The sequence below is a fragment of the Molothrus aeneus genome, chromosome 30, assembly GCF_037042795.1.
Source record: "Molothrus aeneus isolate 106 chromosome 30, BPBGC_Maene_1.0, whole genome shotgun sequence".
Lineage (NCBI taxonomy): Eukaryota > Metazoa > Chordata > Aves > Passeriformes > Icteridae > Molothrus > Molothrus aeneus.
The window spans coordinates 127,348-150,681 of NC_089675.1; the positions used below are offsets into that span (position 1 = coordinate 127,348).

At 60.6% G+C, this 23,334-nt stretch overlaps 1 protein-coding gene across 1 annotated transcript; it reads left to right on the plus strand.

The window, feature by feature from the left end:
* Positions 1-4,764: 4,764 nt before the first annotated feature.
* On the plus strand, positions 4,765-22,695 carry COL2A1 (collagen type II alpha 1 chain). Its single transcript, XM_066567549.1, has 54 exons — positions 4,765-4,921; positions 6,681-6,881; positions 7,557-7,573; positions 7,797-7,829; positions 7,946-7,978; positions 8,105-8,158; positions 8,333-8,437; positions 8,820-8,897; positions 9,151-9,195; positions 9,278-9,331; positions 9,422-9,475; positions 9,591-9,644; positions 9,723-9,776; positions 9,871-9,924; positions 10,120-10,164; positions 10,278-10,331; positions 10,438-10,482; positions 10,601-10,654; positions 10,735-10,833; positions 10,961-11,005; positions 11,360-11,458; positions 11,791-11,844; positions 12,734-12,841; positions 13,006-13,059; positions 13,160-13,258; positions 13,847-13,900; positions 14,048-14,146; positions 14,229-14,282; positions 14,426-14,479; positions 14,686-14,739; positions 14,846-14,899; positions 14,988-15,032; positions 15,294-15,392; positions 15,476-15,583; positions 15,672-15,725; positions 15,956-16,009; positions 16,220-16,273; positions 16,357-16,410; positions 16,503-16,610; positions 16,720-16,773; positions 16,861-16,914; positions 17,376-17,537; positions 17,629-17,736; positions 18,143-18,250; positions 18,436-18,489; positions 18,598-18,705; positions 19,027-19,080; positions 19,208-19,315; positions 19,431-19,484; positions 19,602-19,709; positions 20,428-20,716; positions 20,951-21,138; positions 21,686-21,928; positions 22,549-22,695. Exons 1-54 carry the CDS (start codon positions 4,765-4,767, stop codon positions 22,693-22,695), a joined length of 4,533 nt encoding a protein of 1,510 aa, XP_066423646.1.
* The last annotated feature ends 639 nt before the right edge of the window (positions 22,696-23,334 follow it).

The window sequence follows — 23,334 nt, forward strand, 5'->3', positions numbered from 1 at the left end:
AACCGGGAAAATGCCCCAAAATCCCGGGAAAATGCCCCAAAATCCCGGGAAATGCCCCAAAATCCCGGGAAAGTGCCCCAAATCACAAAAAGATGCCCCCAAAACAGGGGATGCCTGTGCCAAAATCAGACACAAATGCCCCAAATGCAGGAAAAATGCCCCAAAATCTGAGAAAGATTCCCCATAATTCAGGGCTGGGACTCCAAATTCTGAGCTGGGAGACCCCACAGTTCAGAGCTGCCCCTCAAAGCCTTCAATTTTAGGTCACTTTGGGTCACTTTGGGTAATTTTAGGTCATTTTTGACCCAAATCCAGCCAGGTCTGAGCTACCCCCCACCACCCCCCCAAACCCAAATTTGGTCATTTTGGGGTCATTTTGGGGTAATTTTTAATCCCAAACCCCAAGCAGGGCACTTTAACCCTCCAAACCCCAATTTTGGGGTCATTTTGGAATAACTACAGGTAATTTTAGGGTAATTTGGGGTAATTTTTCACCCCAGACCCTCCAGATCAGGGCTACTTCCCCCAAACCCCAATTTTGGGGTGATTTGGGGCCATTTTTACCCCCAAACTGGGGCAGGGTCCTCACACTCCAGGAGCCTCCTGATCCTAATTCCTCCTAACGACCCCGACCCCATTAATCCCCCACAGGCTTGAGCCCTCATTCATTAATTAATTAACCCACAGCCCTGCTGGGCTTTTTTTCTGGTTTTGCCCAAAAGCAAAAAAAAAAATCCCAAAAAAACCCCCCAAAAATCCCAAAAAAATCCCCGAACCTGATCTCCCTTCAAACCCTGGGACCCTCCGCCCAGCCCCCATCAAAAATCTCTTTTAGGGTTGGGGGTTTTTTGGGATTTTGGGTGTTTTTGGTGGTTTTTAATTTTTTTTTTTTTCCCTGGATTTATTTATTTTTTGGGATTTTTCCGGTTCTGGGACACAGGGGCGGCTTTGTCCCCGTGGCTTTTGGGGCCCTGGCTCGGTGCCACCCCAAATAGGGATTTTTTGGGATGGGGGGATGGGAGAATTCGCCATCAAAGGATCCAAAATCCCAGCGGTTTTTTCACCTCTTCCTCGCTCCAGACAGGAGAAAAAAAAAAAGGAAATTTTTAGGGTTTGGAGTTGGATGAAAATCCTGAATTTCAGGCATTTAGGGGGCAAAAACTCCCAAGTTTTGGGGGGAGATCCTAAAAAATCAAAGGGTGGAGTGACCCCCTGTAACATAGAGTGACCCCCGAGGGAAAAAATTGGGAATTCCAGGGGAAAAATCAGCTTTGGGAATGGGAAAAATCCTTTAAGGGACACCAAAAAATCCCAAAGTATCCCTCAAACCCTTTCATCCAATTCCTAGCATTTCACCCCAAATACCCCAGAACTAAAAACCACACAAAAAATACCCCCAAAATATTTAAAAAATATTTTTTAATACACAAGAATATTTTAAAATGCACCAAAAAAAAAATTTTAAATAGCCCCAAAATATACAAATGCACACAAAAATCTTTTAAAAATTCCAAGCAATATTTGAAAAATACACAAATATTATAAAAATATTCAATAAATAAAAAAGGCCCCAGAAAAAATAAAAATGATACACAAAAATACCCTAAAAATGCACAGAAAATAACAAAAAAAATTAAAAATACCAAAAACTGCAAAAAAAAAAAAAAACAAAAAAAAAACAACACCCACCCTAATAAGAACATTCAAAACTAAAAAATAAAATAAATCAAAATAAATCAAAATAGCCCCCAAAAAATCCCCGGTGAGGCCCTGAGCGCCCTCCCCCCCTGCTCCCTGAAAGGATCCCTTTGTACCTTTCCCAAAAAATCGCCTTTTCATCCCAAAAAAGGGGGAGGAGGGAAAGGAGGAGGAGGAGGAAGAGGCCGTGTGAGGGGGGAAGGCTTTGACCTCATCCCACAAAAATTCCCGGATTTTTCCCCCATTTCGGGCCCCTTCCCACCTTTCCAGGGGGAAAAGGGACAAAGGGGATCTGTGTGACAAAACCCCAAAAATGGGATGAAAAAGGAAATTTTGGGGATTTTCCCACCAGGAAAAGGAGGGGAAGGGAAAACCCTAAATGGAAAAAAGGAATTTGGGATTTTTGGGGTTTTTAGGGTTTAAAAGCAAATTTTTGTCCCTACAATTAATTTTTTAGGGGGCAAATTCGCCCCAAAATCAGGTTTTCTGTAAGGCTTGGGGTCTTCAAAATTGCTCTTTTCACATGAATCCGCTGCAAAATTGGGGATTTGGGGAGTTTTGCATCCCCTAAAAAAATCAATTAGAGACTCAAAAAAGGATATCATTTTTATATTATTAAATATTAATTTTTAATAGGAAATGTCATGGAATAATTGAAAATATGGAGTGAAATAGCTGTGAAATTTGGAGGAAAAAGTAAAAACTGGGAGTTTTAGGTGGAGACAAAGATCTTTTTTCTGCTCCTCAATCCCAAAAGGATCCTAGGGAATATTTGGGGCCAGATCTGAGGTTATTGCAAGGTGCCAGAGGGAAAAAAATGGAAACTGGGGAGTTTTTGTGTTGAAAAAAGCCCTTTTAGAAGGGAAAAATAAATTCCTGGCTCATGCCCCCGTGAAGGAACTCCCTCTCTGGGTTTGGGGTTTTCATGGGATTGGGTGGTTTGGGAAAGTGGGAAAAATCGGGAGGGAAATGGGGGGGGGGGAAGTGGGGGGAAATTTGGGTAAAAATGGGGTGGGAAAGGAGCAGAAATTAGGGGAAATGGGAATTAAAATGGGGTAAAAATGGGGCAGAAATGAGGTTTATATCAGATGAAAATGGGGAAAAATTTGGGTTAAAATGGGACAAAAACGGAGTAAAATGGGGCAGAAATGGAGGGAGCTAAGAGCCAAATGAGACAGAAATAGGTCAAAAATGGAGTAAAATTGGGGGAAATTAGGGGTAAAAATGGGGGGAAATAGGATAAAAATGGGGGGGGGAATGGGGGAAAATGGTAAAAACTGAATTCCCCTTCCACTCTCAGAGTAATTTTGAGCCTAAATTGGGGGATTTGGGGCATTTGGGGAATTTGGGGTGAGAAAATTGAGTCCCAAATCCATCGGGACGGGGCCGGTGACGCTCGCGGGTGGTGGCACCGGGGTGGGGACAGCCAGGATCCCGTGGGGACATTGGGGCGGTGCCACCCCTGGGCCGGTTCGGTCCCAAACCACGCCCCCCGCTCTGCCCCCCACGCCCCCTCCCGGTGTCCCCTCCTGTCCCCGGCTCTGGAGAGGCCGTCAGGGGCCGGGGGCTGGGAAACTGGGGGGGCCCGGCCTTACCTCTGTCCCCGCCACTTCCACCGGTGCCACCAGTGCCACCAGTGCCACTGTCGGCTGTCACCGGTGTCACCAGTGCCACCAGTGCCACCTGTGCCACCGGCGTGACCGCGCTCCGAGGAGGGCGGGAGGCGATGTCCTCACCCCGCTGTCCCCACCCCGCTTTTGGGGGAGTTTTTGGGGGATGTGGGGAGGGTTCAGGGGGATTTGGGCTCTTCCCCAGCCCCGTCCCGGCTCTGTCACCCTGGGGACAGCAGCGGAGCCGCCCCCAAATTTGGGGAGGGGTCGGGCAGCCCCTCCCTGGCGCTTTGATTCATTCCCAAATTTTCTGTTCCATCGGAAAGCGGCGGCTGCAGCCAAGGCCTGGCCCCGGTCCCGGCCAGATCCGGCCACGCCGAGCGCTCTTCCACCTGCTGGGGCTGGAACACCCAAATCCCCCCAATCGCCCCCAAAACTCCTCCCAAACCCCTCCAAATCCCGCCCCAAAAAATCCCCCCAACCTCCCCCAGAATCTCCCCCAAAACTCCCTCAAACCTCCCTTAAATTCCCCCCAAAACCCCTCAAATCCCCCCCCCTCCAAATCCCGCCCTAACTCCCAAAAACTTGGGGGAGTTTTCTGGAGCATTTGGGGGAATTTGGGGAAGGGGAAGGGGATGGTCCCTATCCAGGCTGGGCAATCTGGGGGTGGGTCTGCGCTGGGTTTGGGGTCGGGGAGGTTTCCCCGTGTCCCCCCGTTGATCCCACAATTGGCGCCGGGAATTCCGCCGGGAATGGGGACAGCGAAAGGGGGAGGGGTCGCGCTGGGCCCGGGGGGGCCCCGGAGGGGGGCGGGGATTCGGGGACACCGCGAGGGAGGCGGGGGAGGACGGAGCTGGGGGGGGGGGGGGTCCCATCCCGGGGCGGGGTCGGGGGTATCCCGGTTTTCCCAGGACCCGGGAATGGGATGGGGATGGGGTGGGAAAATGGGATGGGAAAGTGGGATGGGATGGAGTAAAAATGGGATGGGAAAATGGGACTGGGATGGGATGGGATGGAATGGGATGGGATGAGATGGGATGGGATGGGATGGGATGGGATGGGATGGGATGAGATGGGATGGGCTGCGCCGCCTCACCCCCCGCATCCCCCCAAACCCTACATCCCCCAGACCCCACAGCCCCCAAACCCCACAGCCCCCAGACCCCACAGCCCCCAGACCCCACAGCCCCCCTGAGCCCGGGTCCCTCCGCCCGCTCTGGCCCCGGTGGTCGCCGGGGGAGGGCTCGGGGGGCCCGAGGAGGGCTCGGGAGGGCCGGCCCCGCTCGGGGGCCGGGGGAGGGTCCGGAGCCACCGGGGGAAGGTCCGGGGGGCCCGGCGGGGCCGGCCCGGCTCGGATTACAGCTCCGGGGGGCGGCGGGGCCGGGACTTAAACGGGGCCGCGGGGCCGAGCGGGCACTGCCGGCCCCGGGCGCGGATCGGGCGCAGCCGCCTCGCCATGCCCGGACACCGCCCGGCCCCCGGCGGGCGCCGCTCCCGCCGCCCCGAGCCCGCAGCCACCGGCGCGGCCCCCGGAGCCGCCCCCCGGCCCGGGCTCCTGCTCCTCCTCCTGCTCTGCCTCGCCGCCGCCGCCGCCGCGCAGGACCGAGACCTCCGTGAGTGGCGGGGATGGGGACACAGAGGGGACAGAACGGGGACAGAGCGGGGACACAGAGGGGACAGAACGGGGACACAGATGGAACCTACAGCGGTGAGGGATGGGAAACTTTTGGGGCATCGCCGGGGGGGGGCGAGGGGGACACGTTGAGGGAAAGTTGGAGAAGGGGAGGGGGGGGGACAGCGAGGGGACAGCGGGGAACAATGGGGACAGAGGGGAGATGGAACAGAAAGAGGATGGGGGACAGCAGGTGACATCGGGGGACACTAGGGGACGTTTTGGGATGGACAGAGAAAGTTTCAGAGTGGCGGGGGGGACGGCTCGGAGCCTGGGGACACCGAGGGGACATCGGGGGACAGCTTGGAGACGTTGGGGGACAGCGTGAGATGGACGGGGAAAGTTTCAGTGAGGCGGGGAGGGGGCAGAGTGGAGTTTGAGGACACCGGGGGCTGCGTGGGGACATCGGGGGCTTCCTGGGGACACAGGCACGGGACAAAGGGGGAAAGTTTCGAGGCAGTCCCGGGGACAGCAGCGCGGGGGAGAGGGGGGACAGCGGGGAAAGTGTCAGGGAAATGTGGGACAAGCTTGGTGGCACGGAGGGGCACTGGGGGACAGGGAGGGAGAGCACGAGGGGAGTTGGGGACATCGGGGGACCGTGGGAAATGAAGTGGAACAGAGTGGGACAGCCCGGGGCAGCCTGGGGGACAGTGGGGGGACAAGGTGGGGCAGGGAGCGTGGGACACTGGAGGATGGCATGAGGCCGGGCGGGGGGGACATGGTGGGGACACTGGGGGACAGTTTGGGGTCCAGGTGTGTGGCATGGACGGAGTGTAGGGACAGTAGGGACAGCCTGGGACAGGAAGGGGACAGTTTGAGATGGCTTGAGGGGCACAGGTGGGACATGGGGGCCGCAGGTGACAGTGAGGGGGCAGAGGGACAGCTGGGGGTGTGGGCGGTGACCTGGAGCAGGAACGGGCTGGGGACAGAGGGTCCGGTTGGGGTCACAGGGTCCAGTTGGGGACAGGGGGTGCATTGAGGGCCAGCCCTGGAGATATCCCTGGGGACACCGGGGACATTCCAGGGACCCTGGGGACACCTGGGACACCCCAGGGACCCGGTGTGCAGCCTGGGGACCCCGAGGCACCTCCTGGGGACCCTGGGGGACCCCCGGGACCCTCCAGGAGCACCCGGGCACCTCCGGGTCACCCATGAGTTCAGCCTGGGGACACCAGCGCCCCTTGTCCCCCAGCCCGTGGGGACACTGGTGCCACCAGAGCTGCGGGGACACCCGGGGGGTGTCACTGCTCGGGGCTGTGTCCCCGAGGGGGCTCAGAGGGGGGCTGGCAGTGCCACCACCCCCTGCTGGCTGTCCTCGCGCTGTCCCCTCACTGCGGGGGTGCCGGGCTCCTTTGGCCTCCCCTTCCTCCTCCTCCTCCTCCTCCTCCTCCTCCTCCTCCTCCTCCTCCTCCTGGTGATGAGGCCGAGGCTGGCAGTGCCATCCCCCTGGTCCGCGTGTCCCCTCGCTGTCCCCGCGCTGTCCCCGCAGCCGAGGCTGGCAGCTGCCTGCAGGACGGGGCTGGCAGCGCCGCCACCCCGCTCCTGGCTGTCCCCGAGCTGTCCCCGAGCTGTCCCCCCTCACCGGGGGCTGCGGGGCCCCTCTGGCGTCCCCCTCCTCCCCGCCGCGCTCACAGCGAGCCTGGCAGTGCCACCGCCTCCCCCCGCGCTGTCCCCACGCTGTCCCCGCGCTGTCCCCGCAGCCGAGGCTGGCAGCTGCCTGCAGGACGGGCACCGCTACAGCGACAAGGACGTGTGGAAGCCGGAGCCGTGCCGGATCTGCGTGTGCGACACGGGGACGGTGCTGTGCGACGAGATCATGTGCGAGGAGCTGCGGGACTGCCCCAGCCCCGAGATCCCCTTCGGAGAGTGCTGCCCCATTTGCCCCACCGAGCAGCCCAGCGGTTGTAATTTATTTATTTGCCTTCATTAGAGAATTAATAAATAAATTACCCGGCCATGGATGGCGCCATCCATGCAGCAGCGCAGGGAAAAGGCAACTTCACCCCTAAACAACGGGGAAAAATCAGCCCCAGGGGAAAAATCATTGAGGTTTTTAGCCCTGGTTGAAAATTTGGAGGTTTTGGGGGGTTTTAGACAGAAAAAAAATGGGGGAAAGGGTGGTAGGAGGGGATTTTGCACCCCCGGCAAACGGGCTTTGGTAGAAATCCCCCGAAATTGTGGGAATGCACCCCAAAATGAATGGAAACCCCACAGACAGCCCCAAGCAGGGTTCCCAATTGTGGAATTTCACCCCAAAGTGAAGGAAAACCCTAAACCCGCTTCCCCCAAACCTCCAAAACCCCCAAAGTTGCCTTTTTTTAACCCTTCCCTGCCCCAGCTGGGGGGGATTAAAGGGTTGAGCACCCCCAAAATGCCTCCAAACCCGTACGAAAAGCCCCCTCGAGCCCCTCGCTGCTGGCCCCGCTTTGGGGGAGCCCCCAGTGCCCCCCAGTTTGGCCCAACAGCCTGACCAGGATGGAGCCACCTCGTGTTGCCCCCATCCCAAATTCTTGTGTCCCCCCCCATTAATTTCTCTTTATTTTTCTTTTTTTTTTTATTTTTTTTATTTCCTACAGGGAAGCCTGGCCCCAAGGTGAGTGAATTTGGGGGCAATTGTCCCAAATTTTGGGGTGGTTTTGGTGTTTTGAGGTCTCTGGGTTCATCCTTTGCTTTGCGTTGGGGGCTTTTGGGGTGGTTTTGTGCTCATCGCTGGGGGTCAGACAGAAGAATTTTGGGGCAGTTTTGGGCCCTCGGGGGGGTCAGAGAGAGGAATTTTGGGGCAGTTCTGGGGTCTCACCCTTGGCTTCTCTTTGCAGGGACAGAAAGGTGAACCCGGTGATATCAAAGATGTGAGTGAGGAGGAGACCCCAAAAAGGGGCTGAGGTGGGAGGGGCGGGGCTGGGAGACCCCACAAAGGGGCTGGGACCCTTCCAGCCCTGATGCCGCCGCTTCTGTGTCCCCACAGGTCGTAGGACCCCGAGGACCCCCGGGCCCGCAGGTGGGAGCAGCTCCAGGCTGGGAAATCTCTGGAATTTTTGGGGGAGGGGGTTTGGGAGAGCGGGGGAGGGGCGGGAGGGGGGGAGGGGACTCCTGACCCCCCTCCCCCCTCCTGTTTCCCCCCCAGGGCCCCGCAGGTGAGCAGGGACAGCGAGGGGACCGCGGCGAGAAGGGCGAGAAGGTGAGAGAGAGGGACCCCCAAAACCCCTAAAAGTCCCTTCAAATACCCAAAATCCGCTGTGACCCTCCCAAAATCCTCTGTGAAAACCTAAAATCCTCTTTGACCTCCCTCAAAAAACCCAAAAATCTGCTGAGAACTCACCCAAAATCGCTTTCTTTGTCCCCCCCATCCCAGGGCGCCCCCGGCCCCCGGGGCAGGGATGGGGAGCCCGGAACCCCAGGAAACCCCGGCCCCCCCGGGCCCCCCGGACCCCCGGGACCCCCCGGCCTCGGGGGAGGGGTGAGTATTCGGGGGGAGGGGAGATGGGATCTGGGGGGTTTGGGGGAAAATTGAGGAGATTTTGGGGCGCTGAGGGGAATTTGTGCAGGTTTCATGGGACTCTGGTGGGAATTGAGGAGGGTTTGGAGGGGATTTTGGGGGCGCTTGATTTGGGGAGGTTTTGAGGGGGATTTAGGGGGGTTAAGGTGATTGGGGGGGCTTGAGGAGATTTGGGGAGGTTTTGAGGGAATTTGGGAGGGTTTTGAGGGAATTTGGGTTTTGAGTGCAGTAGCAGGGATTTTGATGGGAATTGGGGGAATTTTGATGAGAATTGGGTTTTTCTGAGGGGAATTTGGGGTTTTCTGGGGGGTCTCCGGGGCGCTGAGCCTCCTTTCCCTGGCAGAACTTCGCGGCTCAGATGGCTGGGGGCTTTGATGAGAAGGCTGGAGGGGCTCAGATGGGCGTCATGCAGGGACCTATGGTAATGGCACCCCAAAAACCCCCCAAATCCCCCCAAATCCTCCCAAATTTCCATGAAACCCCCCCAGATCCCTTCAATTCCCCTCAAATCTGCCTAACCCTCTTCCCACAGCCCCAAACCCCTCCCCAGCCCCGTGCAAACCAATCCCATTTGGGACCCCCCTCTGGAACCCCCAGTTTTGGGGGGTCCTTGGTGGCTTCGGGGGCGTCGCCAGCCGGTGTCCCCCCCATGTGACATCGCTGTGTTCCCCCAGGGCCCCATGGGACCCCGCGGCCCCCCCGGCCCCTCCGGCTCCCCCGTAAGTATCGCCCCCCTCCTCACATTTCGGGCTGGCCGGGCCGGCTGGGGCCACCCCCGCTGATGTCCCCTTGTCCCCCCAGGGTCCCCAAGGATTTCAAGGCAACCCCGGTGAGCCCGGCGAGCCTGGCGCTGCTGTGAGTGTCCCCAGGTGTCCCCAAACGTCCCCAAACCCGGGCACTGCCAGCCCCCAGTGCCGCTCATCACCACCTCTTTGTCCTCTGCAGGGTCCGATGGGTCCACGGGGACCTCCGGGACCTCCTGGCAAACCCGGTGACGACGTGAGTGACAAAGGGACTCTGGTGACATTCAGCCGCGGTGGCAGCCGGGCTGAGAAGGAACAAAAAGTGACATTTTTGTGTCCCCAACCCGTCAAAAATCCCGTTTTCCCCGCAGGGCGAGACTGGCAAACCCGGGAAATCCGGTGACCGCGGCCCCCCCGGCCCCCAGGTGAGCGTGGCACCGGTGGCCCCCGCCACAAAGCCACCGCTGTCCCTTCCCAGTCCCCAACCCTCCCTTCTCCCGTAGGGCGCTCGTGGCTTCCCCGGGACCCCCGGCCTGCCTGGAGTCAAAGGCCACCGGGTGAGTGCGTGTTCTCCCCGTGTCCCCTCCCCGTCCCCGCGTCACCCGGAGCGGCTCTGTCATTGTCACACCCCCGCCGTGTCGCTGTCCCCAGGGCTACCCCGGCCTGGACGGCGCCAAGGGAGAGGCGGGAGCACCTGGAGCCAAGGTGAGAGGGGGTGGCAGTGCCTGGGGCTGGGGACAGTTCATGGGTGAAGGGGGGTGGCAGTGCCTGGGGCTGGGGACAGTTCCCGGGGTGCAGGGGCTGTCCCCTGCTGGGGTGGCGGTCCCCTGGCTCCGGTGCCTGTCCCTGTGGCACCAGGGGACCGTCCCCGCCCTGTGTCACCTGTGTCCCTCCCCGCAGGGCGAGTCCGGCTCCCCCGGCGAGAACGGCTCCCCCGGCCCCATGGTGAGTGCGCGCTGCGAGAGGGAAACTGAGGCACGGCCGGGTGGGCTCGGCCAGGGCCAGCACCCCCCGGCCTGACCTCTGTCACCCTCACGTGTCACCCTCTGTCCCCACAGGGTCCCCGCGGGCTGCCCGGAGAGCGAGGACGCCCGGGCCCCTCGGGCGCTGCGGTGAGTGCGGTGGCACCTGCGGCGCCAGTGGCGCCTGGGAGTGGCAGGGGGGACCCGATCCCCGCCCCGGGGACCCCCCCTCACCCCCGGCACCGTCTCCCCACAGGGCGCTCGTGGCAACGACGGCCTCCCGGGCCCGGCCGGACCGCCCGTAAGTGCAGGGGGGGTTGGCACGTCCCCCGCCCTTGTGCCATTCCCCCGAGGGGACAGGGGGGTCCCTCACGGCCCCCCGGAGCCTGGGGGAACCCTCACGCTGCTCTCGCCCCCAGGGTCCCGTCGGCCCCGCAGGAGCCCCCGGCTTCCCCGGCGCCCCCGGCTCCAAGGTGAGGGGACAGGGATGGTCCCGGTGGGGACAGCAGGGTCCCGATGTCACCCCTGACCCTCTCGGTCACCTCCCCCTCAGGGTGAAGCGGGTCCCACCGGAGCGCGAGGACCCGAGGGTGCCCAGGGACCCCGCGGGGAATCCGGGACCCCCGGCTCGCCCGGCCCCGCCGGCGCCCCCGTAAGTGCCTGTGTCCCCTCGCCCCAGTGGCTTTGTCCCCCCGCCTTGTGCCCTGAGCTGGGAGCGGCGGGGACGAGGCCGGATCTGGGGAAACTGAGGCACGGAGCTCAGCGAGGTTTGCTTATAGGGGAACCCCGGGACCGATGGCATCCCCGGAGCCAAGGGATCGGCGGTGAGTAGGGACAGGGGACAGGGACAGGGACGGGGACAGGGATGGGGAAAGGGATGTCCCAGTGAGCCCCTGGCTGTGGGGACAGGGACTGGGCCGGGGGTGAGGAGCAGGTGCTGCGCTGAGATTTTGGGACATTTGGGTCCCTGGGGGTCGTGGGGCACTCAGGGATGGGGGACGCTGGGGGACAGAGATGTGTGGGGACACTGGGGGGGTGCTGGGGGACCCTGGGGCTGCAGGGACAGGGTGGGATTTGAGCTGCAGGGGGACAGCAACTGCCAGCAGAGGTGGGGACACTGGTGACGCTGGAGACACTGAGGGCTGTGGAGGGTCCCTGATGTCCCCCGGTGTCCGCAGGGCGCTCCAGGCATCGCTGGCGCTCCAGGATTCCCCGGCCCCCGCGGCCCACCTGGACCCCAGGGAGCCACCGGCCCGCTGGGCCCCAAGGGACAGACGGTGAGAGACCCCCGATGTGCCCCCGGGACCCGGCCATGCCGGTGACCGCGCCCCGGACACTGACCACGCCACGCCCTTTGGCCACGCCCATCTACCAGCGAATCACCACGCCCCTTTATACCCAGGCCACGCCCCCTTCACACCTTTTTCCTTTGGGTGTCCCCTCCCCAAAGTCACCCCCGGGTCACTCCTGGGTCACCCCTGGGTCACCCAGCCCTGACCCCTAAAGGAACCCTGGGGATGGGATGGGATGGGGACAAGGACCTGGAGCCCAGGCCAGGGATGGGGTGGGGACAGCTGTGGGGACACTGTACTCTGTCCCCACTCCTCAGGGCGAGCCCGGCATCGCGGGATTCAAAGGCGAGCAGGGACCCAAGGGAGAGACGGTGAGTGGGGCTGGGGGACACCAGAGCCCCCGGCTGGGGGTCCAGCCCTGGCCCTCACTGTCCATGGAGTGTCCAGTCCCAGCCCCTCATTGGTCATCCTAGTGTCCATCCCAGTGCCCATCCCACCTCAGTGTCCATCCCACCCCAGTGTCCATCCCCGTGTCCACCCCAGTGTCCATCTCACCCCAGTGCCCATCCCAGTGCCCATCCCACCTCAGTGTCCATCCCACCCCAGTGTCCGTCCCAGTGTCCATCCTAGTGTCCATCCCAGTGCCCATCCCACCTCAGTGTCCATCCCACCCCAGTGTCCGTCCCAGTGTCCATCCTAGTGTCCATCCCAGTGCCCATCCCACCTCAGTGTCCATCCCACCCCAGTGTCCATCCCAGTGTCCATCCCAGTGCCCATCCCAGTGCCCATCCCACCCCAGTGTCCATCCCACCCCAGTGTCCATCCCAGTGTCCACCCCAGTGTCCATCCCACCCCAGTGTCCGTCCCAGTGTCCACCCCAGTGTCCATCTCACCCCAGTGTCCGTCCCAGTGTCCACCCTGGGCCCTCTCTCCCCTCCGGTGCCTCTCGGCCCTAACGAGCCGTTCCCCTAACAAGGCCCCTTGGGGCAGCAGCGTCCCCCCCGCCCTCCCCGCGGGGGGACAGTGGCCGGGGGACAGAGGGACAATGGCCGCAGTGTTCATTGTCCCCCCGTGGGGCCGTCCCCCCCCTTGGGGACATTCCCCCCTCGCCTCATTAAGCACCATCAATGGGGCCCTGCCGCGCCCGGCGCCAGCGGGGATGGGGGGGCACGAGGGGACTCGGGTTTATGGGTTTAGTCCCCGAGGGGGCCAGGGAGGGGATGAAGGCTCCTTGTGACCCCTTTTCCTCCTCGCCCTCAGGGCCCCGCAGGACCCCAGGGTGCCCCCGGACCGGCCGGGGAGGAAGGGAAGAGAGGAGCCCGTGGAGAACCCGGAGCTGCTGGACCTTTGGGGCCACCTGGAGAGAGGGTCTGTGGTGCCCTCGACCTCAAACACTGACCCCGATCACAAAAAACTGACCCTGACCCCAAAAAAATAACCCTGATCCCAAAAAACTGACCCCAATCCCGAAAATCCTTTACTCAGCCCTAAAACCCTCCCCTGACCTTACAAGTCCTTATCCTCCCCCACAGGGAGCTCCCGGCAACCGCGGCTTCCCCGGACAGGACGGGCTGGCCGGCCCCAAGGTGGGACTCTGGGGACACCGGGGGTGTCCCGGGGGTGACAACCCCAAGTGACCCCACACTGACCTCAAATACCCCAAACTGACCCCACATCCCTCCGCAGGGGGCCCCGGGCGAGCGTGGCCCCGCTGGCCTGGCCGGCCCCAAAGGAGCCACCGGCGACCCCGGACGCCCCGGAGAGCCCGGCCTGCCTGGAGCCAGGGTGAGGGACAGCAGCGACCCCAAAAACGGGACCGGGGGTACCTGGGGGTCTGGGGGATGGATCAGGGGGGTTGGGCTGGTTAAAGCACTCTTAGGGTCAATTAGCTGATTTTGGGGGTGGTCAAGGTGATTTTGGGGTCAGTGAGGTGATTTTGGGGTTGGTTTAAGGAGATTTTGGTAGTGGTCAAGGTGGTTTTGGGGTTGATAATGTGATTTTGGGGGTGGTTAAGGAGATTTTGGGGGTTGATAAGGTGCTTTGGGATTGATAAGGTGCTCTTAGGGTTGTTCAAGGTGCTTTTGGGGTTGTTTAAGGAGCTTTCAGGGTCAATAAGGCCCTTTTGGAGTTAGCCAAGATGCCCTTTGGCATTAAGACCTTTTTTGGTCTCTTGGCACTCTTTGGTGCTAATTAAGAAACTCTGAGGTTAATTAAGATGCTCTCTGCTAATTCAGATGCTCTTTGGGATTCCCAAGGTGCATTAGGGGTTCCCAAAACCCCTCCTTGGGGTTCCTTGCTCTTTGGGGTGCCCTTTGGGGTCACCCCACGACCATGGGGTCATGATCACACCACAAACCCTTTTTGTCCCCACAGGGTCTCACAGGACGCCCTGGGGACGCTGGGCCCCAAGGCAAAGTCGGCCCCACAGTGAGTGACACCCCAAAAGGGGCTTGGGGTTGGGGTGGTTTGGAGTTCGGGTTTGGTTTGGGGTGGTTTGGGGTTTGGGGTGGTTTGAGGTGGTTTGGGGTTTGGGGTGGGCTCCTGTCCCCACTGACCCCGCTGTCCTCCCCACAGGGTGCCCCCGGTGAGGATGGGCGTCCCGGACCCCCCGGCCCCCAGGGGGCTCGGGGCCAGCCTGGTGTTATGGGATTCCCTGGTCCCAAAGGTGCCAATGTGAGTAAGAACCTCTTTCCCTCTAAAAATACCCGGGAATTCTCCCTGGGGCTGGAACCCCAAATCCTCCATCCTTTTTTAGGGTGAGCCTGGAAAAGCTGGTGAAAAAGGACTTCCTGGAGCACCGGGGCTGAGGGTGAGGTTTTCTGTCACACAAACCCCAAAAATTCACTTTCTGGTGCCACCCCACCCTAAAAGCCCCCAAAGGGGGAAACTGAGGCACGGGAAGGGGGGAAATAGGCATTATGGGATTTGGGGCTCAGTTTCCCATCTCCTCAGGGACTTCCTGGCAAGGATGGAGAGACCGGAGCTGCCGGACCCCCAGGACCTGCTGTGAGTGCAACGGGGCGAGCTCAGGACTGGGGCTAAAAACCCCAGATTTGGGCTAAAGCCCCCCTGGATCTGCTGGGGGATCCCAAAACCCACAAATCCCCAGCCCCTGTGGTGCTGGGGCTTTGTGGGATCCCCAAAATCTTGGGGTGGGGGAAGTCTGAAATCCCAAAGGTTTTTGGGGTCCTTGAGCAGCATCCATCCCACAGGGCCCGGCAGGGGAGAGGGGAGAGCAAGGAGCCCCCGGCCCCTCCGGCTTCCAGGTGAGCTCATGGGTTTGGGGTTTGGGGTTTGGGGTTTGGGGTGATGCCACCCCAGCCCCCAGGGTCCTGCTGTCACTGTTCTCACATGGCTCCTGTCCCCTCCCAGGGACTGCCAGGGCCACCAGGTCCCCCCGGCGAGAGTGGCAAGCCCGGAGACCAGGTGAGACTCCCCAGTCCCCCCCAGGTGGGATCGAGAGCCCTCAAATCCCTCAGGTCTGACCCCAAACCCGTTTGTCCCCTTCCCACAGGGCGTTCCTGGAGAAGCCGGAGCCCCCGGGCTTGTGGGTCCCAGGGTAAGTGTCACCTCTCACCTGGGGGGCTTTGAGGGGCCAGTGTCAGTGTCACCTGTGCTCCCATTTGGTGACATGTTCATCCCACGGGGACTTTGGACAGTCCCAGGGCCTGGTTGTCCCCATCCGGGGCCACCAAATCCACGCTGGTTCCGTCCTCATTCCAGTCCCTCCAGGGTAGCATGGGACAGTGCCCTCCCCACCCCCTGGTGCCACCCCCACGGTGTCCCCGTGTCCCCGCTGAGCTGTCCCCTCTGTCCCCAGGGTGAGCGCGGCTTCCCTGGCGAGCGCGGCTCTCCCGGCGCCCAGGGCCTGCAGGGGCCCCGTGGCCTCCCCGGCACTCCTGGCACCGACGGACCCAAGGTGGGTGACACAAGGAGGGGACAGCGCCGATAGCGGTGCCACCGCGGGGGTGACACCCCAATAATGTCCCTTTGCTGCTTTAGGGTGCCACCGGCCCCGCCGGCCCCAACGGCGCCCAGGGCCCCCCGGGGCTGCAGGGGATGCCCGGGGAGAGAGGAGCCGCTGGCATCGCCGGTCCCAAGGGGGACAGGGTGAGTGACGGTGACATGGAGGGCACGGGCTGCCACCAGTGCCACCAGGGCTCAGCTGGGCTCACACTGGCCCTGTGCCACCCCACAGGGAGACGTTGGAGAGAAAGGACCTGAGGGAGCCCCCGGAAAGGACGGAGCTCGCGTGAGTGGCACAGGGATGGGGAGGGAGGGGGCCGGTCAAGGGCACTCATGGTGGTCAGCAGGGATATCCTTGGTGGCTGGCCAGGGACACTCATGGTGGCCAGCCAGAGGTGCCCATGGTGGCCATCCAGGGATGTTCTTGGTGGCCTCCTCTTCACGGTGGTCGGTGAGGGATGTCCATGGTGGCTACCCAGGGCCTTGGTGACCTCACTGTCCCCTCTGTCCCCACAGGGTCTGACCGGTCCCATCGGCCCCCCCGGCCCCGCTGGCCCCAACGGCGAGAAGGTGAGACCGAGGTGACCCCACCAGTGCTCCCACAGGGACAGATCCCACCCGATCCCTGGGACAGATCCCACCTGATCCCGAGGGCAGATCCCACCCAATCCCTGGGGCAGATCCCACCCGATCCCTGGGGCAGCCCCACACTGCCCCACCCAGACAGACCCCATCCATCTCCATCCCCCACAACTCCCCCTTCCTTTCCTTCCTTTCCAGGGCGAGTCTGGCCCCCCCGGCCCATCTGGAGCCGCTGGAGCCCGTGGTGCCCCCGTAAGTGCCATCTGTCCCCCCCCTGGTACTGGCAGTGCCACGTTGGCCCCATTCCCTTGATTTTCACCCCGTTTCCCTCACAGGGAGAGCGCGGAGAGCCCGGAGCCCCTGGCCCTGCCGGATTTGCCGGACCCCCGGTGAGTTCTGCCCCCACTCCATCCCAGTTCTGTCCCCAGTCCATCCCAGTTTCCCCAGTGGCCGCTGACCACTGACCATGGCTCTTTCCCAGGGTGCTGATGGCCAGCCCGGAGCCAAGGGCGAGCAAGGCGAGCCTGGCCAGAAGGGTGACGCCGGAGCCCCCGGGCCTCAGGGTCCCTCCGGGGCTCCTGGACCACAGGTGGGTCCAGCCAAGACCCCCAGTATTGGGGCTGAGCCCTTGTGGGGGTCCCTCATCCCGGGAATCTCCAGGTCCTGCATGTCCTGATTGATTTTCTGCCTCTTCCCAGGGTCCCACAGGTGTCACCGGTCCCAAAGGAGCCCGGGGTGCTCAGGGACCCCCGGTGAGTGTGGGGTGGGGGAGGGGATGGGGAGGGGGGAGGGGAGTGGAGGAGGAGCCGGGTCTGACCCCCTCTTGCCTCCGTCCCCAGGGAGCCACCGGATTCCCTGGAGCCGCTGGACGCGTCGGACCCCCCGGCCCCAACGTGAGCTGGGGGCAACTGGGGGGAACTGGGGAGGAACTGGGGTCACTGGAGGGGAACTGGGGTCAATGGGAGCAGCTGGGATCTCTTGGGAAGATCAGGGATTGCTCAGGTCAGTTGGGATCACTGGGGAAAAACTGAGATCATGTGGGAACAGCTCATTTTGGGACAGTCGGGATCACTCGGGAAGCTCTGGGATCACTCAGGCCAGTCGGGGTCAGCCAGGATTGCTGCCCCCAGCTTCGGAGGCCGGGCAGCTCCCCACGATGTCCCCGAACCAAAGCCACCCCCAGGTGCCACTGCCCAGCCCTTCCCAAGAGGCATCCCCAGTGCTCCCCAATCCCAGAGCAGTGCCAGGGCTGGGATCGGGGATAGATCGGGAATGGGATCAGGCATGGCTCAGGGATGGATCAGGAATATGGAAACCCCTCCCGAGTTCTCTCTAACCCCGATCTCTCCTGCAGGGTAACCCTGGACCCCCAGGACCCCCCGGCTCCGCGGGCAAGGACGGCCCCAAGGGCGCCCGGGGCGACGCGGGACCCCCGGGCCGAGCGGGGGACCCGGGGCTGCAGGGCCCCGCCGGCCCCCCCGGCGAGAAGGGCGAGCCCGGCGAGGACGGCCCCGCGGTATTTGGGATTTGGGGACAGCACCCCCGGCCCCTCACCAGCCCCCGAATGGCGCTGACCCCTGCCCTCCCCTCCCGTTGTGTCCCCGCAGGGTCCGGACGGGCCCCCCGGCCCCCAGGGGCTGGCAGGACAGCGCGGCATCGTGGGGCTCCCAGGGCAGCGTGGTGAGCGCGGCTTTCCAGGGCTGCCCGGACCCTCGGTGAGCAAAACCCTAAAAAACACAAAAAAAACCCAAAACACCAAAAAAATCCCAAAATCTGGGAAGAAATGGGAGCTCATCAGAGGCAGTTTTGTGGCGCAAAAGGATTTTGGGAGGGTGGGGAGTGGTGGAAGCTGCTCATCCCCATCCCGGTGCTTTTGGGATTCTCTTTCCATGCCAAAAAAATGTCCCAAAATCTCCCAAGGCTTTTCCCCACTGACACGGCCATGCACCAGACCAGCAGGACGCATTTTCCATTCAAATTTTAACTTTTTCCCACCGGGAATTTGTGCCTCCTGAGCTCTGGGGAAAGTTTATGGCCAAGGAGGGTTTGGATTCCCTCCCTCTCTCCTGATTCCCTCAATCCACCCATCCTCACTCATGAGGGCGTTTTCCTGGTTTTTAGGGAGAGCCTGGAAAACAGGGAGCACCTGGATCTGCCGGTGACCGGGGACCCCCCGGGCCCGTGGGACCCCCTGGGCTGACTGGACCAGCCGGAGAGCCTGGACGGGAGGTAAGAAATTTAGGAATGTCCAGGAACATGGATGTCAGGATGGATCCCTGGCTGACCCTGGGTGGAGACAGCCTTTAGGTTGATCCCAGAAAATCCCAGCACGTTTTCCCCATAGGAATTCGCCTGGATAAAGGAGTTTTCCCCCCCATCCCAAAGGCAAAAGCTGAATTCCTCCTCTTTTCCAGGGAAATCCCGGTGCTGATGGACCCCCGGGCAGGGATGGGGCGGCAGGAGTGAAGGTGAGCTCATCCCGTATTTCTCAAGGGCCGGAATTCCTGGGAATTCCCATTATGCTGTGCTTGCCCCATCCCAGAGCCGGAATTCCTGAGCCCCTTCCCTGTTCCCAGGGCGATCGTGGTGAGACTGGCCCCGTGGGCGCTCCCGGCGCTCCCGGCGCTCCCGGCGCTCCTGGCCCCGTGGGACCCACTGGAAAACAGGGAGACAGGGGAGAGACGGTGAGTGGGACACCTCGGGATGGGGGGAGACGGGAATTACTGGGAATCATCCCAAATCCACGCCATGGAGCTGTTTGGGATCATCTGGGAATGGCACCGGGAGCAGCTCCGAGCGACTTCCTGAGGATTCCTGGTTTGGGATCTTCCTGGGAGCTCCAGGAGCTGGAGCTGGGAATGAGCTGGGCACCCCAGGAGATAAAACCAGGAACACTTGCAGTGCCCTGGGCAGCTGGGAATGCTAAATCTCACACCACACATTCCCACACATCAAATCCCAAATCCCATTCCCACTGTTTTTGACTGCCCTCCTTTCTCCTACAGGGTGCTCAGGGTCCCATGGGTCCCTCCGGCCCTGCTGGCGCCCGAGGGATGCCGGTGAGTGCGTCCCACCTGGAACTGTGGAATTCCTAGGATCCCAGTTAGGGATCCCAGCTTGGGGTTGCAGCTTGGCACCCTGGTTTGGGATCACCCCCACTCCTGACCCACCGTGTCCCCCCTGCAGGGTCCCCAGGGGCCGCGCGGTGACAAAGGCGAGGCAGGCGAGGCTGGAGAGCGCGGCCTGAAGGGGCACCGGGGCTTCACCGGGCTCCAGGGGCTGCCTGGGCCCCCCGTAAGTGCCGGGATTTGGGACCACTGCCCCCTGTATGTCCCAAATCCTACATCCCACACCCCAATCCCACATCTCCCGCGGGATCCCAAATCCTCCATCCTCCCGTCCTTCCCAGGGTCCTTCCGGAGACCAGGGTGCTGCCGGACCTGCGGGTCCCTCCGGGCCCAGGGTAAGTCCTGGAATTTTGGGGGAAAAAGGGAAAAGGAGGCATCCCTGGACCGGTGCCACACCTGGAGGTGGCAGCCCCATCCCTGCTGTGCCCTGAGCCCTTTTTGGGGTTTTTCAGGGTCCCCCCGGCCCAGTGGGCCCCTCAGGCAAGGACGGCTCCAATGGGATGCCCGGACCCATCGGGCCCCCTGGACCCCGCGGGAGGAGCGGCGAGCCCGGCCCGGCGGTGAGCAGGGACACCAGAGAGAGGCGATCCGGGAGGGGAGGGATCCTGCGGGGAACAGAGGGGATCCAGGAGGGGAGAGAGGATCCAAGAGGAGAGGGAACCTGTGAGAGAGAGGGAACCTGCGAGGGAGGGATCCTGCGGGGATCAGAGGGATCCTGTGGGGAACAGAGGGATCCTGCAGGGATCAGAGGGATCCTGCAGGGATCAGAGGGATCCTGTGGGGGACAGAGGGATCCTGCGGGGATCAGAGGGATCCTGCAGGGACCAGAGGGATCCTGCGGGGATCAGAGGGATCCTGTGGGGGACAGAGGGATCCTGCGGGGGTCAGAGGGATCCTGCAGGGATCAGAGGGATCCTGCGGGGGTCAGAGGGATCCTGCGGGGATCAGAGGGATCCTGCAGGGAACAGAGGGATCCTGCAGGGACCAGAGGGATCCTGCGGGGGTCAGAGGGATCCTGCAGGGATCAGAGGGATCCTGCGGGGATCAGAGGGATCCTGTGGGGGACAGAGGGATCCTGCGGGGATCAGAGGGATCCTGCAGGGACCAGAGGGATCCTGCGGGGATCAGAGGGATCCTGTGGGGGACAGAGGGATCCTGCGGGGGTCAGAGGGATCCTGCAGGGATCAGAGGGATCCTGCGGGGGTCAGAGGGATCCTGCGGGGGTCAGAGGGATCCAAGCCTTGGCGATCACCTCATGACCGCTCCTCCCTCCCGCAGGGCCCCCCCGGGAACCCTGGCCCGCCCGGCCCCCCCGGGCCCCCCGGCACCGGTATCGACATGTCGGCGTTCGCGGGGCTGGGGCAGCCCGAGAAGGGCCCTGACCCCGGGCGCTACATGCGGGCGGACGAGGCGGCGCCAGGGCTGCGGCCGCACGACGCCGAGGTGGACGCCACCCTCAAGGCCCTCAACAACCAGATCGAGAGCATCCGCAGCCCCGAGGGCTCTCGCAAGAACCCGGCCAGGACCTGCCGAGACATCAAACTCTGCCACCCCGACTGGAAGAGCGGTGAGAGGCTCCGGCCCTGTGTCCAGCCCTGTGTCCAGCCCTGTGTCCATACCTGTGTCCATCCCCGTGTCCCCCCCTTCCTCCTTGTCTCCTCCACCACCCTCCCGGCCACCAAGGCCCACGCTGACCTCCTCGCTGACCCCACCATGGGCGGTCACTCACTCACCACACTGACCCCCTCGCTGACCCCACCACCAGGTGGTCACTCACTGACCCCGTGCCCTCTGTCCACAGGTGACTACTGGATCGACCCCAACCAGGGCTGCACCCTGGACGCCATCAAGGTCTTCTGCAACATGGCCACGGGGGAGACGTGCGTGTACCCCAGCCCCGGCAGCATCCCCAGGAAGAACTGGTGGAGCAGCAAGGCCAAGGAGAAGAAGCATGTCTGGTTCGGCGAGACCATCAACGGCGGCTTCCACGTGGGTGTCTGGGATGGGCACGGAGGGGAAAGAGGGGCTGGAGTTCCACAGAAGAGTTGGAACCGATTGCCTTCCTGGGGGTGGAATTTTTGGTGGTTCTATCAGATATTGGGTGATTTGAGGATTATATGGAAATCTTGGAGCTGATGTCCATCCTGGGGGTGGAACTGGTGGTTGTTGGATCAGAAACGGTTAATTTAGGGGATTTTACTGAAACTTTGGAGTTGAAACTTAGCGGGTGTTTGGATCAGAACTGGTTGATCCAGTGGACTTTATGTAAATCCTGGAGCGGTGTCCTTCTTTGGGGTTAAATTGATAGGGTTTGGATCAGATATTGGTGGATTTAGGGATTTTAAGGAAAACTTGGAGCGATGTCCTTCCTTGGGGTGAAATTGATGGGTTTTGTACCAGAACGAGTTGGTTTAGAGACTTTCATGGAAATCTTGGCATCAGGCCATGACAGTTTCCAGGTCTGGGAAAGCAAACTGTGGAAATTCCCCCAAAATCCCCCAAAAAAGCCGTCTGAAGGCCTCCCTCCCCCCTGCAGTTCAGCTACGGCACCGAGGAGCTGGCGGCCAACACGGCCAACATCCAGATGACCTTCCTGAGGCTGCTGTCCACCGAGGGCTCCCAGAACGTCACCTACCACTGCCGCAACAGCGTGGCCTACCTGGACGAGGAGTCGGGCAGCCTGAGGAAGGCGCTGCTCATCCAGGGCTCCAACGACGTCGAGATCCGCGCCGAGGGCAACAGCAGGTTCACCTACAGCGTGCTGGAGGACGGCTGCACGGTGCGTGCTGGGAGGGAGAGGGGGGAAATCAGGGGAAATCCATAAATTGCGGGGTTCGCCACATGGGGAGGAACCTGGGAGCTCAGAGACAGCGACCTGGGAGGTGACAGCATCTTGTCACCAAGTGCCATCAACCCGCGAGGGGACAGCATCTTGTCGCCAAGTGTCACCACGGCCAGGATTTGGCTGTGGTGCTCCAGGGATGGGGACTCCAAACCCTATTTTCCAGTGTTTTCCCCCCAGAAATACACTGAGAAACGTGGCCCTTCTTGGTTTAACAATGAAATGGGGCTCAAACTGAGATTGGGAAGGTTCTAGGAGATTAATAACCCCATTTTTCCGATGCTAATGATAACTTTGGGCTCAAACTGAGATTGGGAAGGTTCTGGAGTATTAAACAACACCATTTTTCCGATGCTAATGATAAACTTGGTCTCAAACTGAGTTCTGAAGGATTAAATAACCCCATTTTTACCCATTTTTTTTCCTTATAAACACACCAAGAAGTGGGACCCCTGCCTCTATGCCTGATGACAAATTTGGGTTCCAGCTGGGATTTGAAGGGTTTGGCGAGGATGTAACAGGTTAAATGACCCCATTTTTGCCCGTTTTTCCCTCAGAAACACACAGGGAAGTGGGGCAGGACTGTCATCGAGTACCGCTCACAGAAGACCTCGCGCCTGCCCATCGTGGACATTGCACCTATGGACATTGGGGGACCCGAGCAGGAGTTTGGGGTCGACCTCGGCCCCGTCTGCTTCTTGTAAAAAAAAAAAGGATTTTTTTGGTGTGGTTGTTTGTTTTTGGTTGTCGTGGTTTTTGTTTGTTTGGTTTGGTTTTTGTTTTTTTAAAAAGCCCAGCCCAATTCCTTAAAAAAAGAAAAAAAACCACAAGAAACGGGATCCACCCCAAAAAGGAGCTGAGAAGTTCTGCACTGAAAGGGCTCACCCCGAATCAGGGAGCAACCACCTCATCCCAACACCAGAATCAAAGGAAAAACCCATTAATATTTATTTATTGTCTTCCTGGAAGACCTGTTTTTGAGGTCAGGTGGAGGTGGGAATGTCAGTGATCCCTTTTTCCCTGAAAAAAAAAAATGGGATTTCACCAATCCAGGTATCAAAAATCCCCTCCTCACCCCGAATTTTCCCCTTTCCCCTCAGCAGGAGTGTTCATGTATAATATGAGTTAAAAAACACACAAAAAATCAAAAAATGGTGCTATTCTTGTCAAACAAGTCTGTATTTTTTAACATCTGTTGGTATAAAATGAAAAAAAATCTAAAAAAAAAAAAACTTTTGGTCGAAAGTAAAAGTTGAGTTGAGTCTCTTTTTTTTTGGGTGTGTTTGCAGTAATTTAAATATTTCCTCCCCATTTCAACCACCATAAAGTTCTTTAGGTTGGGA

What these genes read in the sequence shown, in the direction of transcription:
- COL2A1 (XM_066567549.1), top strand. Translation starts at nt 4,765, where the DNA reads ATGCCCGGACACCGCCCGGCCCCCGGCGGGCGCCGCTCCCGCCGCCCC. An exon ending in CTGGTCCCAAAGGTGCCAAT is followed by an intron (nt 14,147 to 14,228) that starts GTGAGTAAGAAC and finishes ATCCTTTTTTAG; the next exon opens with GGTGAGCCTGGAAAAGCTGG. An exon ending in CCGGAAAGGACGGAGCTCGC is followed by an intron (nt 15,726 to 15,955) that starts GTGAGTGGCACA and finishes CTGTCCCCACAG; the next exon opens with GGTCTGACCGGTCCCATCGG.